The sequence below is a fragment of the Chamaea fasciata genome, unplaced genomic scaffold (assembly GCF_029207755.1).
Source record: "Chamaea fasciata isolate MVZ Bird 193981 ecotype frontalis unplaced genomic scaffold, bChaFas1.0.hap1 SCAF_3, whole genome shotgun sequence".
Lineage (NCBI taxonomy): Eukaryota > Metazoa > Chordata > Aves > Passeriformes > Sylviidae > Chamaea > Chamaea fasciata.
In genome coordinates, this window is record NW_027094088.1 from 65,788,422 (window position 1) to 65,804,283 (window position 15,862).

Consider the following 15,862-nt stretch of genomic DNA (forward strand, 5'->3'; position numbering starts at 1 on the left):
TGGTGTATGGTGATACCCTAGGCTGTCCAAGGTAACTGTTAATTGAAATATGGCTGAGGGTCTGGTTTGTGTCTTTCCTAGGGCTTACGGCAGCAACAGCATCACCTTACATATGGAGAGTACCTAGAATGTCCTCAAAAATGTAGAATATAACTTGGGATGAACTATCACTATTACATTTCTCCTGAAGGCTGTGGGCAGTGCATGGAAAAAGCCAACAGCACTTTGTGAAAGGCAGTGGTGGTCAGAAGACTTAGAGAGAAGGATACATCACTCACCTGTTCCAGCTGGATTAGAGAAATAAGTGAAACACAAGTCTACACAGGAGTCTGCTTTAATCCACCACTCTATTTTATGAAGTATCACACAGCATTTCACCAATTAGCATTTGATAGCAGTTTAAGTAAGGGCCACAGGGTTATTTAAGGAAAAAGCCGACAACCTATTTCATCATCACTGAGTCCTCATTTGGCAGCAGTGCTCTTGGAGGGCTTGGGTAGTACCCAGCAGTTGCTGAACTATTTGAGGAAAATCGTGTAAACCTATAATCCAATGGTAAATCTGCAAGACAGAAACATACCACATCTGATTAGCAACACAGCCTGTATCACATAAAAAATAAGCTTGTGGTGAGCTGTTTGCTCATCGGCATCAGAATTCAATCAGATTGCATGATTACACATTTATTTGACATCTTCAGCTGTTCAAGGGATTGACTTTCAGAGTTTATTGAGCTGCAGTAAATGATATTCAGTTCCTTGATTGCTGAAATAATGCTAGTCAGAGAAAATTATTTAACTAATGCTTAAATATTAATCAAAAATCTTCACTGAGCCTAGATGCAGTTCTTCTCCCAATATACCTTCAAGTTAATTCTTCAATTTTTAACCCTTCTCTTTTATCTCAGCAATCTACTCATAAGAGGGCTATGTTTAAAACAAAGAATCAGTTCCTTTTTTGTTTTTCATGGCTATTGAAGCAAGATTTCTGAAAGGCACCCACTCTTAGACCTTCTTGCAGTCCAGTGTTAACAACATCATTTTTTACCAAGCATTCTTAGAAATCTGCACTTGTAACTTGATGGACTCATCACTTCCAGTCTGTAACGAACACTGAATGCATTAAAATAGCCCTGAACAGTCAAGGCTTTCTTTTCTGTAACTTTTTAAAAAGTCTCTGCTGCCAACAGTGATCCACCCACCCTCACAGCCAGAAAACTGATACTTCCTATGCTCACCTCATACTCAAAGTTCAAGAAATCAAATTAAAAAAAAACCATATAAATAAAACTTAGTTCAAGAAACAATTCCATTTCTGATAAATGAAAAGAAAAACCAACCTCCCCGCAAACAGGGTTAACTCCTTTCCAGGTTGTCTGTTTAGAACCAAAGTAAAGCATAAAAGCTATTACTCAGCTCATCTATACAATAACTTATGAATTTCAAAGTTGTTTTTAATTTGGAGTAAATTTGGGGAAGTGACATCCTGTCACTACTCGGTGCAATTTCCACCCCCCCCCCCCCCCCCCCCCAACAGCTTCTATGAAACAGAAACCCACAATTTTAGTAGTTTCAGCAAAAACAACAGGAAATACAATTCTGTCTCACAAGAGATTCGCAGGAAGGCACCAGGACAGTATCCAGGTCTGCAGCATTAAACTCATACTGAACATAACACAGCAAGCAAATGAGTACTTAGGTCAAGCTGAAAAATCAGATAGAGCTGGAATAAAGTAGGAATAGGAGGAAAGTTAATTGGAAGAGAATTATTTAAGTGGGTGATTTTAGCTTGTCAAAGAAGTTAATTTTCTCATTTTGTCTGAGTCAGGGAAATCTCTGGAGCTCATTGTGAGCATGGCAGAACAGGCAGATGTTTTCCTAATATGCAGAAGGCTCAGTGGATTTACTGGCTGCTGAGTCTATTTATGATGGTCAGTTTAACACAAAGGTTTCAGAAATGACAAAAGAAATTGAAAAAGAAAGCAAATATTTCCAAATATCTTTATGAGCTATAAAAATCAAATGTCATACAGTTACTTTTATAAAAAAGCTTTTATTAGCTTAATAGTCCAGCAGTCTGGAGGTTTCCAAGAGCCATTTAGTCAAAGAGCAGCACAAATGGGGCAGACTTGCTACAGTTGCTTATTGCTGAGGAAAAGAATCAGCTGGATCAAAATGGTAATATCATCAGTATTTCTTGGTAAACTAGCTTTACAGAATCAGCTTAAACACCCAAACCATTCTATATACAATTCAAAAGGCACCAAAAAAGAATAATCCCATTTTTATATATTCACACCCTGGTCTATCAATTTAAATGTTGATTTTGTCTCAGCAAGCTGACTTTGGGAGATGACTAGAAAATATCCGTATATCCATTTTGCAAAAGCATGGGGGGGAAAAAAAAAAAAGAAAAAAAAAGGGAAAAAAAAAAAAAAAAAGGTTGCTTATTTCCAAGTTGTTGTTTTCCTAGTGTTTTTTCCCTAGTAAATTCTTCAGGGTTTGCTGTTGCTGCTGCTGTGGTAGTAGACCTTTGCATCTCAGGGCCCACTTCTCACCTAACCCTGATGGAGAGTAATAAATTAGGCAGGGGGCAGATATGTAGTCCTCTCTGAGATACAGTTTGACAGCAAGGCTCTAATGAGTCCTAACCTTTACTGATAATGAATTCAGCATAAATCTATCCAGTATTGCCACTATCCTAAAAAACCCTAAATAGACTTGAACAAACAGAACAGCCTGAGATGGGAAGGATGAACTAGGTGACTCTATCCATTTGTTTGAGAATCACAGTCCCAGAATTTTTCTGCTATTCTTAGGTAATTCCACCCAGACTAATTTTCTTTTAAACCCAAGACAAATAGAATATTCCCTTTCAGAGACAAAGACTCCTAGAAATCAGACATGAAGGGTCCCAAGAGGGTCCCAGAGGAGTTCAAAAGGTCCTAAATCCACAGAAATGCCTGTTAATAGATGTATCACCCTAAGTTCCTGTTCCGCTCCTTTCTTTGCTCCCACACCAGCCTGAGTGCAAGTGAGTGATGAATACTGCTTTCCCTTATGGTGACCATTCAGTGTTATTGGTATTTCCCAATGGCTTGGGGAACCCTGACAGGGTCTATGGCTTAACCTGAGCTCAGAAGAGTCCCTGCCCTACCCTGCCCTGCCCTGCCCTGCCCTGCCCTGCCCTGCCAGGCCTCCCTTACAGGCCTCCAGCAGCCCCGGTGTGAACAAAATAACAATGATGATATTTGAACAGTAGCTACTGTCAGTTACTGTGTTGCAGTTATCCAGATATTAAGCGGCTTTAAGTATAACATTGTGTTCTGATGCTCAAGAATACCTATATGCATACATGTACTTAGGGGTTATGGACGGATTTATGCCATAGTTAGAAAACTGACAACTTCTCACTGTCTTGTGTGCTGTGCACTTAGTGTAGGCCAGCTAAATGAATGCCACAAACTTTTATCAGAGGAAGACTTGGAGTTACACCCACAAGCAAGGAAGAGAAACCACAAGAAGAAGGGAAAATGTAATATTCTCAATGAGTGATCAGGAAAGTATTTGAGTAACTGAATGGAAGACAATTTTAATTTAATCCAGACACAGGCCTGCTTGATAAACTTACTATGCTAATTTTTTTAAATTTACTTGAACAAACCAATACATTAAACAGATAAAATCTTAACTAAGCATTTTAGATGGATGTCATTGTTTTTCAATTAAAAACACAGTCCAAGACTGAAAAAGAGTTCTCCCAAAATACACAGCAAAAATGTCAGGAATCATTTTTCAGTATTGACCAACAAAAGCAAAGCCAACATTTTTTCATCATGACACCACAGCAGCATCCCTGGGACGAGTGAGAAGCTCTACAGAAAGCAGAACTCCTCCTCCCACTCTGAGGTCTGCTCCCTGCCAGTGAGCAGGGCTCGTGCCAGATGCTGCAGAAACCTCCTAATAAACAGCAGTGTTGTGTTCTTCAGTGAATCCAAATATAACCTCCTGATTATCACCAAGGAAAAGGGACAAGGAAGAGAACTAAAACCTTGTCAGCAATACCCAAGTTCAAAAAAAACCCTTTGAACTGCTTAACTGTGGCAAATTTCAGAAAACATCGTGAGAGATCTATCTTACATCTCATCATCTGGGTGATGTAATTATTTGGGCAGAGGGAAAACCATCAGCTAGTATAAAGTCTCTTGCTTTTACAGGATTTTTCATAATTAACGCTGGCTTAGAAGCTTTATCATAAATCTTTAATTGTATTTCAAAGTCACTGCTGAAAGAAATTATTAATTTCTTAATGATAGCAACTTCTAATAGTTATTTCTTAGCAGTGGAGTAAGCACAACTGCTGCAGGGCAACTCACTAATTTGGTTATGCCTTTGAGTGACCTGACTTGTCAGTCTGTGGGTAACCTGTAACAGGTGTTGCTTTTTCTTAAATACTAAATGTTTTTATCTCCCGACCCATCTCTATTTTGTAACAAAGCAGCACCTGCACTAGAAGCTCAGGATGTGAGACAGCATACCAGAGGCAAAAAGAGAAAAACCCAAGGCCACAAGTAGATTTATCTGACAGCAGTTATTTTTAGAAAAACTTCTAAGGCTGATTTTCCTAAACCGGAGGTCAGATGTTTGCTGTGCTAAAGCAAAGCTCCCAAAAGAGTGAAGCCAGTATGAGAAAAGCATTCCTTCTGTCAATTACATGAAAGTCAGTGCTGCTGTCTGCTTAGTCCATAACTCAAAAGTTGGAGAGGAGGTTAGTGTCTGCCTGGTGTCGTATGGAAAAGCGGGGGAGGGGGGGACGACTCCTCAATATAAGTTTGCCCCATAGGAGAAAACTTCTGAGTTTGGATATAATTGGTGATATGAGCCAGTGCAGTTTACCCCTGGGCATGCAGGAATAAAGACTAAAACTACTCTCAGTCAAAGTGGAGGTTTGCTGCTTTACTAGCACTTACATAAGAGCTTTTGCCAACACAGGTGTATTGGCTGGAGATCATGCCTGTAGCATTGCCAGCAGATACTTGTGGCCTGAGCTTGGCCTGAGCAAGAGCTTCAGTGCCACTGAGGTTTGTCACTCGTTACTTTCCTGTGGTGTCTAACACAGAAGACAGTGCCATTGGAGAAAACCCAAGTGCCAAACTGCAGGGATATGTGCAGCAGCAGCTTCACTACCAGTTTTGCAGATGGACGAGTGCCTGGGGAAATGGAATGACTGTCCCATTGTGGCTGCTGCGATTGCTTGTAGTGTGCAATTTTACTGTAATTATCTTGGGAATAACTAGTCGCATTACTTTGGGTCTACCCTGTGGCCAAGGGACCACTGACCCCTTCCTGAATAAAACAGCTGTGCACAAAGCATGCACTAACTTGCAGCTGAGCATGATAAGGGTCTGCAGTGAAAGAAAGCCTTAGAAATTCCTTTGCTGTTTTGGGTTTTCAAGAGAAAACTCATTATTTCTATGTGAGGGAAATGTCTCTCATTTTTGTTTTAGTTTAAGCAGTGGTTTTTGAAAGTCTTGTAAGAAAATGGCCCCATTTGGTTCTCTGCTTGATCTGGAACTGATCAGAAAAAATATTGGACTACAAGATTTTTTTAAATATATAGGTGAAGAATTAATCTAAAAAAAAAAAATCTTGAGAGGATGCCAAGATCCTACCAGGATGTGTTAGTCTTTCAGGGATCTGTTAATTAATTTCTGTGTGAATGACCATTCTGGATCTTAAGAGCAGGAGGAAGGGCTTCTGAGGTAGGTTCAAGAAGTTAGCCTGGAAACAAGCAATTGTTTGAGCTGACAGGCATTTCTGGCTGATGAGAAAAAAAAAAAAAAAAAAAAAAAAGAGTTGAATTTTGAAGTTCCTGTGAAGGAGCTATATGAAGACAAATGCAGAGATGACACACCCCTTAACTTTCATTTTGAGGTAAACTCACCAAGATCAACCTTCCTCTCCAAACTCATGAGATAGGTTAATCTCATCATGTTCCCCTCTCTTGTAAAATAAATTTTTTCTTTCCCTTTCTCTGATTTTTTCTCTGGAGGAGTGACAAACATTGTTTACCTTAAAATAAAAATCCACACACAGAAACACATGAAGACAAAGCCTACATAGTTTTTTGTGCATGTGTGACCATCTTAATCCACAGGAAATATGTTAGGCACCAATCCAGAGTACACAAATATTTCCAGCAATGTTTTTTGTACATGTGAGGTTGCAGGTTATGTAGAATTTCAATCTGGTCAAACAAGTATTTTAAATACTTGGTGATTTATCTATTTTTGTTAGTTTTCACACTCAAAATTCATCAACACTTTGTATTACAACTAGGGTTTATAAAGTGTCAATCTAAACCCACCCCATAAGCCTGCAATCCAGTCAAAACCCAATTATAGCTTTAATTACAGCCTGCAAATGAAATTATGCTGCCTGAGTTGAAGGATAACTTTAAAGCAGAAATGACTAAGTGGTTCCCCCTTTCTTAATGAGTTGCTCATGAATTCTCCCTTTAATCTTTTCAAGGTGCCTGTACTTTGACATCTCATAGAGCAGAATAACGATGGCAGGAACATTTTTGTCAGCTATTGGCCAGGAAGTAATCTTTCGGGTTCTGCATGATTTGACACGGTCTTCAGGGGCACAAGTCAATACACCTTTCCAGAGGAGGAAGGAAAACCTGAACAAACTGTAATACACTGAATACTGTCCTTTTTACACTGAAAATTACTATTAAGTAGTCAAATCCTGTGGTAAAGATGAGGTCTCAGACCATTTGGGAAGTAACTAGGTCCTAAAGACTTTTAATAAACTAGTCCTGATTTATAGAACAATATTTTTTTATGGTTAAAATGCTGTTTATTGTTGACTTCAGCTGTAGTTTTCAGCTGAAAAAAATAGATGACTTATATTTGTTGGTTGTGTTGGGCATGTTTTTTCTTTTTTTTCTAAAAGGAGAACATTGACACCAGTTTCCTGGAAGAGATGAATCAGATTTACATTACCTGATGCTTTTCAACTGACACACAGATCAAGATGCTGTTTGTACATCCAGAACACGTATCTTCTCTCTATTCGGTTATCTTTGTTATCTGTTTTTTTTTTTTCCTTTATGAAACCTCAGGGCCAGGACACCTCAGAAATGCTACAGTTGTGTATTTACACCAATTTTCTACTGGGTGTAAGAATACTTTATTTGCATAAAAGGTTTAATTATAAAAATGACCTCTTTGGCCTTCTAGCAGCAACTATTATCTGTAACAGCAAATTCCCAAAGCAGTTAAAATCCTCAAAGCATTTTGATGAACTTAGTCTTAAGATGCTATTGTATAGATACAGTCTTACACTGAAGTTGGCAAGTAAAAGCACAGTTGTAAGATAAGGCACTAAATATGAAAGATTTCTGCTAGCCAGCAATGCATAATATAGATAGTTCTATGTGTTAAAGAGAATTATATATTATTGTATCATTTGACTAAGAGCACAATTATCAGTCTGTTTACAGCAGGGACTAATTTAATTTTAAAAGGAGTTGGATTTTACTTTAAGTTATGTAATGTCAATGAAAAAACATAGAACTAAGGTGCAAAAACATAAGAGGGTTTTTTTGTTTCACTTCAGCAATAATTACAAATGATGTTGTTCAGGATACAGAAATCAGTATATGGCTGATTAGTGTAGTATATGGCTGATTAGTGATTAGTATAATGCATGATTACTGAAATTCATGTCTTCCATGATAACAGTTGATTCCTCCAGGGCATTCACCTTTAAAATACATGTGGAAGATGGTGTGTGAAGTTTGCAATTTGTAGTTGATCTCTGCAGAGCAGACCCGTGTATCTGCAACCTACATGTTGCCAGTTCTGGAGCCCCGGCCACGGCTGCCTTGAGCTTTCCATTGTGCAGATAATTTGCAGCTCTAAGCAGAAACATGAACTTCTTTGTCATGGTTCACTGGCAATTTTATCATTATATTTATACAGCAAGCAGACTGACGACTCAAACTCCTGCAGAAAGTGGTAGGGTACAGATCAGTAGGCATCTTTAAAGGGACAGCTTTGGTTAATTATAATGGAGATTTTTTCTCTAGTTCTAGCTAATTGAAATAACAATAAGGCATGAAGAAAAACTTATGCAGCCATATGCGCAAACCCTGATATGATTTAAAAGAATGCATTATCCTCATGCATGACACTTGGTTATCAAATCTCCAAAGTGTGAAATGAACTGTCTCCATAAAACATTTACATTTGCACTGATTCTTAGAAATTAAATTCTCTTGAGCTGTAACATCACTCAATCTCCTATTCTTGCTTGCAGTAGTTTTTAATCCTATGACAAACTTCACCATTCAGAGGTTATGAGACAAATTTAGAACATCAGATTAAGAACGTTGAAATTAGAAATAAAGTTTTTTATGTTCTCCTTAATTTAGACCCCACTTTCTTAGCCTTTTCTTTGCAATGAAGAAAAAAAACAAACAAAAAACCCTCAGCAAAATCCCCCCCATAGCTCTGAAACTCCTCACGGAATTTTTTTAAGTGTGACATAAAAATACCAAACATAGTGAGACTGAAAGGCAAAGCATTATTTTGAAATATGCATATCATATTTTTGGATCAAATAACTGTTAATCAAAAAACCTCTCTGAAATGGCATTTTTTGAAATTGTTGAAATTACAGTTGGAATACCTATATGATGCAGGAAATACCATTATTAACATGGGGATCTGGAAATGTGATCATAAGGTCACACAGTAGTGGTCGCTGTCCTTGAAGGTAAATTTCAGATTATTCAGGTAGGAAAGATAAGAGTAATCTTCCTCTTCTGAAGTACAGAAGGACTGTGGTTTATGCAGAATGCCATTTTTCAGAGAGACCCCTACACCTTTCAGTTTCCATGTGGGAGCTCTAATGTAACATTCCCACAGTAATGGATCCCAGTTTGGAAAATCTGTCTTATGATATCATTGTACTTTAAAATGCTCAAAATCTATAAGGGAGCTGTAAATGAGGAGAGACTCAAAAGCAGAAAAGTGGAGAAACAGATGGATTTGTGAGTGAGGCACGTAGAATAGGGGTAGGGACAGTGGCTTCTACTATTTTATTAACCATGTACTGTCAGTATAACGTATATCTGATTTTCACTCCGAACTGATGGAAGTACACAGAAGGTATTGCAGAAGGTCTCCTTTGGGCAATTTTAAAAATAAATGAAAGATATTTTTTCATGCACAAAGAAAATGCCAGTTTCTCTTCAGGGACTCTCAGGAGAGTTTAGATAACAAACTGTGGTCCAATAGTCTGCAGCTCCAGTAATACCTTCCTTGCCAAATGTGAGCTTAAAGTTCAGAACTTCTAATGCATCTTTGAACTGGTTTTGAGTAAGTGAGTTACTAGTATTGAGTAACACTGGATAGTTTTTGGAATAACCTTTTTCAGTGTGTCTTGAGAAGTAAACCAAGCTGTTCTTTATGCACAGACAGTCATTGCAGCCAAACAAGAATCAATCTTAGTCAGCAGCGCAGCCATCTGCCATATTTCACCCAATATTTTTGCAGCTCACAAGCTGTTGGCATCCTGACTTGTACGTGGCACTTACTACTGCTCATGTAGGTGTACAAGAGCTAGGTAAGACACTGTTAATAGAGAGGTCCTTGTCAACCCCCAACTCACAGGAGGCTGAAGTGAGGTGGCAGCTTGTTTGGCTGGGCCAGGCTGAGCGAGGTGCTGCCAAGGCTGAGCCAGTCGGGGTTGAGCTCACACAGCACATGGCTGGCTGGGAGATGGCTTCATGTGGTCAGCATGGTGGTAGCCTGGCTGCATGCTTGGCCTCAGGGGATCTTGAGGAAAGGCCTGAGTGTTTGCAGCTTGGCTGTGGAAAGTCCTCTGCTGGTAATTAAAGCAGATGAATGGGAAAGGAAAAGCTGGAGAGCATGAAATTCACATAAACCATTTCAATCTCTTCTGGCTAGTTATTCCCAAATAGCTGCAGCTAAGATATGACTTACAGTTGCAGCCAAAAACTTCAGGGCTTGGGAAAGCAGGGGTTCTCACAGCTTGCTGTGACAGGAGTCAGACAAGGTATTCAAGAGGAGTCAAGAATTCCTTAACATCCATAATAATGAACAGAATCTGCTCCTTCACACTAACAAACAGAAAATACTGCTCTCTGTAAGGAAGCAGAGATGTTCTGACACCTTCAAATTTGAGTCTGCAGTCCAGCGCACAGCTCCAAGTTTAAAACATTATTTCTTCCCTGTCGTTTAGAACTGGGGTTTAACTTTTACAGACATGACCCTCTCCCCAGCACTGGTTCAATGCAGCGAGGGACAGCACATAGTGTACCCCCTATGGAGAAAGAGGCCTTGCAAGAGCACCACTGCTGATGACAGACAGCTATCTTTCTCACTAGCTGCCCAGATATGCCTTATGGGTTTGCACCCTTTCTTCTGCAGCTGGAAAGCTCATCGTACATTTGTGGTTCAGAGCCCTTGCTTGTCCTTTAAACTGAGCTGTGGCTGTGGGGGAGCTGGCTTGGAGGCAGAGTTTCAGACTGTAGCTGACTGTTTTCTCTTGGCCAGCACTTCCAAAGCAAGCCAGAGCATGACCCTGGAAAAGGTATTAGATGGGAAGTTATCATTCAGTTGGCATTTTCCCTTGGTATGTCTGGGCTTTGTGCCTTTAGGCTGAAGTAGACTGCAAAATGGCAAGTATCAGAAGCATAAATAAATTGTGGCAGTCTATGATTGTTCTGTTTTGAGATATCCATGCAATGTAAGTACACGTGTAAAATATGGTTGCAAAGAAAAGATCTATCGTGTCCTGCTGTACAAGCCACTGCTGGGCAGGCCTGAAATGCTCTCTTGCAACAAACCTGTTATTCCTTGGTCTTATGCACGAAGCAGGCAAAAGATGCTGAACACAGAGGTTAGTAAAGTAAATGCTTGCTGTGTTTTTCATTCATTTAATAATTTGTTTATTCCTTTAGGTATGGGTATTGACAAAGTTTAGTAATGCAAAATAATAGATGGAGCACATCTTCATCACCATCACTTCATAATCCACTGGTATGTACTGCAGCTGCAAAGTTACAGCGAGCTGATAAGGGGAAGTGTAACAAACCAGAGCAGTGAGAAACATTTTTTTAAGTATAATGCTGCTAAGTAACCTTGCATGTTGTTTGTTTCGAATGTGTCTCACCACTGAAAGCAGAAACAGCAAATCACTGTGGGGAAGTAGGGACCAAGTTCAGGAACTACACTGGTCAATGTTGCACCCTATCTCTAACAGAGAATCAATTAAACACCTAGTATTTGCAGACACAAACAAAACCCCGGGTGCATCTGGCAACAATTAAAAGCAAAAACAACAAAGTAATCAATGGCCACTAGTACTAAGTGTTGCATCATATGAACAGAGTATTTTGAATGTGTTTTAGATCTATGTAATCTCTAAAACAGATCTATAGCACTACAAACTTACTATGAATACTGCATGTTCATTAGAAAAAAACCCCAAACATCTTTCTTACCTGCTATTGCTTCCAGACTAGGGATTGCAATAGTGCTGTAAGTGCTAATACATTTACAGGACCACGTGTGAACTAAGGTCTCCTCTGCATTTTCCAGGCCTGGCAATCTGTCCATGAAGAAAGAGCCCCACTGTTTAGATACAAAGTAAGGAACTTTGAGCTGATCTCCCTGAAAGAAAAAAAAAAAAAATATGTAAGTTTAACAAAAAGAGGAATCTTTATTTATACACAAGCTTTAGTTTAAAGTGTGTTTTGAGTTTTAGTTTAAAACTCTAATGTTTTTCTGATTCTCTGGGAAGGCTATATTGTATCTCAGGAGCAATGTGGCTTTAAAATATAAAGACAATAACAATCTTCCAAAAAATCCTCAAGTTCCTGTTTATACAATTTATGGATTCCCTAGTACATAAGAAGTGAACTTTCAACATTTTTAAACCTTTTCAGAAAACCCCTTCTATTTTTCCTGTTTTTCTGTTTTTGATAGAGTGAACTGCTTGCTGCCCTTCTCTGCTGGAGAGGCTGTGTTATGGCTAGGATCTCCTCCAGGAGGAAAAGGAGCTTCCTGATGCTGGGTGGAGTAACTGCAGAGAATGCATCATGCTACCTGTGTTATCTGTTTCTCAGCTGAGGAATGAGTGAAAACAGAGCCTCAGAATCCATGAGAGACATTCAGTTGCCTAAAAAATTGTGGAATATTAATTTTTTAATGCATATTTTCAGACAACAACGTTTACACTAATTATGTTTTAAGGAAATCATTAAACCAGGATTGGGAAAATTGACTTTTTACCAGTTCATCTTGAAACTTGTTACGTACTGCCACGAGCAATCAGAAAAGAATGCCAGGACACATCTACAGAAAGGTGAAAAAATGGGAAACAAAACTACACTACAGAAAATCTGTTAAAGTCATTTGTGTACAATTTAACTTCTCAGACCTGCAGAGCACAGAACAGACACCATAGTTTGTGCCTCCAGGTTTGTGAACTTTTGTTTTTTATTCTCCATTTAACCCCTCTCTTAACAGTTTTGAGAATCTGCTGTAATCATCTGTGTTTATGACAGAGGCCTGTATCTTTTGATCAAAAGGAAGCTGTTGAGGCAGCTGAACAGATCACACCAGTAAACACAGAGCCACTCTCTCCATGAGTCTGTGTTGCAGTTTTTCCTCTGAGTATAGATGGGGGGGAAGTACTGATTTCAACAAATGTAGACATTAATTTCTGTCTTCTGATGGAAATAAATTGGAAAAAAACCTCCTACCTTTTGTTTCAAAATAAGCATTTAACTGAAGTCCTGGGCTTTTTTGGTTTTTTTCCCTTGCTTTACACAAAGGGACAGCATGTTACTTTCTTTTTTTTCCCCACTAAATCTTATTTTTCTATGCAAATCCCAGGACTTTACATCAGTTATAATTAAGTGTAGATGCTCTGATGAATTAAAATCTGTTTGCCAGCTGGATGACACATACAGAAAACTCTTAGGGCTGTTACAGCTGTTCAGGTGATTAATCAAAACAACAACCCCAGTACTGGCCCACATAAGCATTTGTACAAAAGATAGAGCCCTGTTTATTGACAAGAGGAGAGATGTGAGGGTTCTGCTTTCTGAAGTGGATGGTTAGTTCAGTAGACAATTAAAAATGTAACCTGAGGAAATGAACTGATTTTTGTGGAAGTTTGATTTGAGAGTGGGATTTTCTTCCTTATTAAGAAGGAAGGAGTTAAATTTTGGATTTACAATCCAAACCCTTGGTGAAATCAAACCCAGTTAGATATGAGCCTTGCCATCAAGTCACTTGATGCAGAGCTCCCATCATTTTGCTGGCTTATCTACACATGACAGGGCAGGTCTGGCAGGCTAAATCTTGATTTAAAGTCTGGAAAGAGCAGTTGAAACTTTGACCACATCCCTAGGAAACATCAGACACTGCTCTCCCTTCCATCCCTAACTGATGCCCTGAAGATGTCCTTATCTCACCTGCAGCACACATCACAGCCTGCAGTGAAGGACAGATCACACACCATGAATCTGTATGTCCGTGAAATGAGGCAAAAGTCTCCTCTTACTGTGGCTACTCACATGCCTGGAGGCACATGCCCAGCAGCAGGGCTGAGGAGCTCTGGAAGACGCATCAGACACTCCTGCAGTCCCCAGACACAGAATTTGCTCTCACAGCAGGACAGCAGATCCTGGAAAGTGCTCGGCAATCCCTCTTTCTCATGCAAATTCCCCCGACATATGGGTTTGCTCTCAGGCATATTGGTCAGACTGCAGCAGGCCAGATGTTGATTGTGTGGGTTGAGGGTACAAAGGCTGGAAGAAAACATCTACACTTCAGGGAAATAGAGATGGTACCAGAAGTTCCCACGTTCCAGGGCCTTCCACAAAGTCAAAACACCTGGAGTACTTACTACCACCTTTAATTTGCTAACTCTAGACAAATAGGGCCTGTTAACAGAATAGACAGAGTCTGTTAATAGGACCCTCGGGTAACACTGATTTGTCAGCTTACAAATTACCTTTCTAAAATACAAATTAGCAGGGAGCCAAGTTCTGAAGCTTTTCTACATTTGGTAAAGAGATGAAAGAAAGAAACATGTAAAGGAGACAGGAGTGAAAGATCAAGCTGTTAGTATTTTTAAGGGCTTTATTTAGATGCAGATTTGTCATTTATGCCATCATCTTTGTAGCAAGCATGAGGAATACTTTACTGCATCTGATATGGGTGATGGTACTGATGATTGTATGCTTTGTCTCGAAGTAGTAACACACCACTGACTCTTGGTGCCAGAAAATAATCAACGCTCAAAATACAGTTGTTCTGGTGAAACAGTATTTGAGATGTTTCTGTCAGTACAGCTGTACTGACCACAAAAATGGGATGTCCCTGAATCACACACCCATGCTGGGTGTGCAAATAGACAAGCCAGCCACTGGTCTGAGTTTTTTTGCACAGAACCTGCCCTCCTACATCATGCAAATATAAAACATTTCACCCATGAATATTACACCTAAACTACAGCAGGGATCACTATAAGCAAATTTAAAATAAAATGTGCTGCACTTCAGGGTATTGCCCTAAGAATATTGCTTTAACTCACTAGGCTTCACAACAACACATCAAGTTGTTCCTGAAAGTACTGTTAGATTTGTGCCAAAGATGAGATTAGATCTGTTCCAAGCAGGAATAAAGAGACAAAGAGAGCCAAAAGGCATAAAGTAAATAGCCTTGTCTATGGTCACACCAAGGGAATTAATGGAAATTCAGGGGGATAACAGCCCTGACTTCTACAACAAACCAGTCACTAGGCAATATTGTAAAAATTAAGATTTCCCTTCTAACTACAAAATTATCGTCTATATCCACCAATTAATTCTTTGACTTCTGCTTCATTCATTCATATAGCCCAAGGTTTTTACACACTGACAGCTCCTCTGTAATAATGTTCCTCGAAATCCTGGGACAAAATCCAGCTTTCCTTTGAGTTTTCATTGATGGAACTGATCACACATTTAAAGAACAGAATGCAAAACCAAAACCTCCAGCCAAACAAACAAACCCCCAATTCTGGGAGGGAGGGAAATCTTGTTTCAACACAATGCCCTGTACTTTTATTCACCCTGCATGCTGCAATTTACTTAGGAGCCAAAAAACTGCATAAATTCTTTTTAGTTTGCTATTCCCTTGCTTATTTGGTTATGATTCACATACTTAACTGCAGTTGTTAACATAATTTCCCAGTTATGTGTATCTGGCTTACATCATGCTTTTAGTTGAAGGGAAAAGACAAAAACTGCAAATGAAAATGGAAATCACAAGTCTCCCACTTGGTGTATGAGGAGGTTGTTTTCTTCTCCTCTCTGTTAGTGACGAAACATTAGTCAAACAACTGAAACCAGATGTTTGCAATTTCTTTCTGAAAGATGCAATTGCCAATTAAAGTAATAATTTATTACTTTATTAGTATTTTGTAAAGAGTGATAGCATTGAGAGTTGCAACATGCATTAAGTTTTCAGTTCCTCTGCACACACAGCATGGCATGGAAAATCTACAGTAGTACTGTATTTTATTGTGAATGAATGCTAAGGCTGATTAACCAGATGAAATCTAATCTGTTTGTGACTAATTTTCCATAAACACCTGACTTTGTACAATCCTTTGAATTGGTTTCTCTCCCTTCTTAACCAAAGGGTTAATGGGAGAAGTTCCTTGGGGGAATGCAAATAAAACTCTCATAGGCTTGTAAAGGGAGTCCCTTTGAACTAGTCCTGTTAGGTTAGTAGTGTCCAGTCAACTGCAGAGATATGGATGTGACC

The 15,862-nt window shown here is 39.1% G+C and overlaps 1 protein-coding gene across 2 annotated transcripts in view; it reads right to left on the reverse strand.

Annotated features, from left to right (window-relative positions):
• Positions 1-318: 318 nt before the first annotated feature.
• The window catches only part of NT5DC1 (5'-nucleotidase domain containing 1), a 126,883-nt gene continuing 111,339 nt past the window's right edge, over positions 319-15,862 (reverse strand). Inside the window, exons 11-12 of one of the 2 annotated variants that reach the window (XM_066179367.1) lie at positions 11,542-11,710; positions 319-561 (exon numbers count right to left, since the gene is read on the reverse strand). In XM_066179367.1, the coding sequence (XP_066035464.1) occupies positions 443-561; positions 11,542-11,710 (288 nt within the window). In that variant the 3' untranslated portion in view covers positions 319-442. Of the gene's footprint in view, positions 562-5,831; positions 8,015-11,541; positions 11,711-15,862 lie in introns of those variants that run through there. The other variant, XM_066179366.1, reaches the window with a different exon arrangement.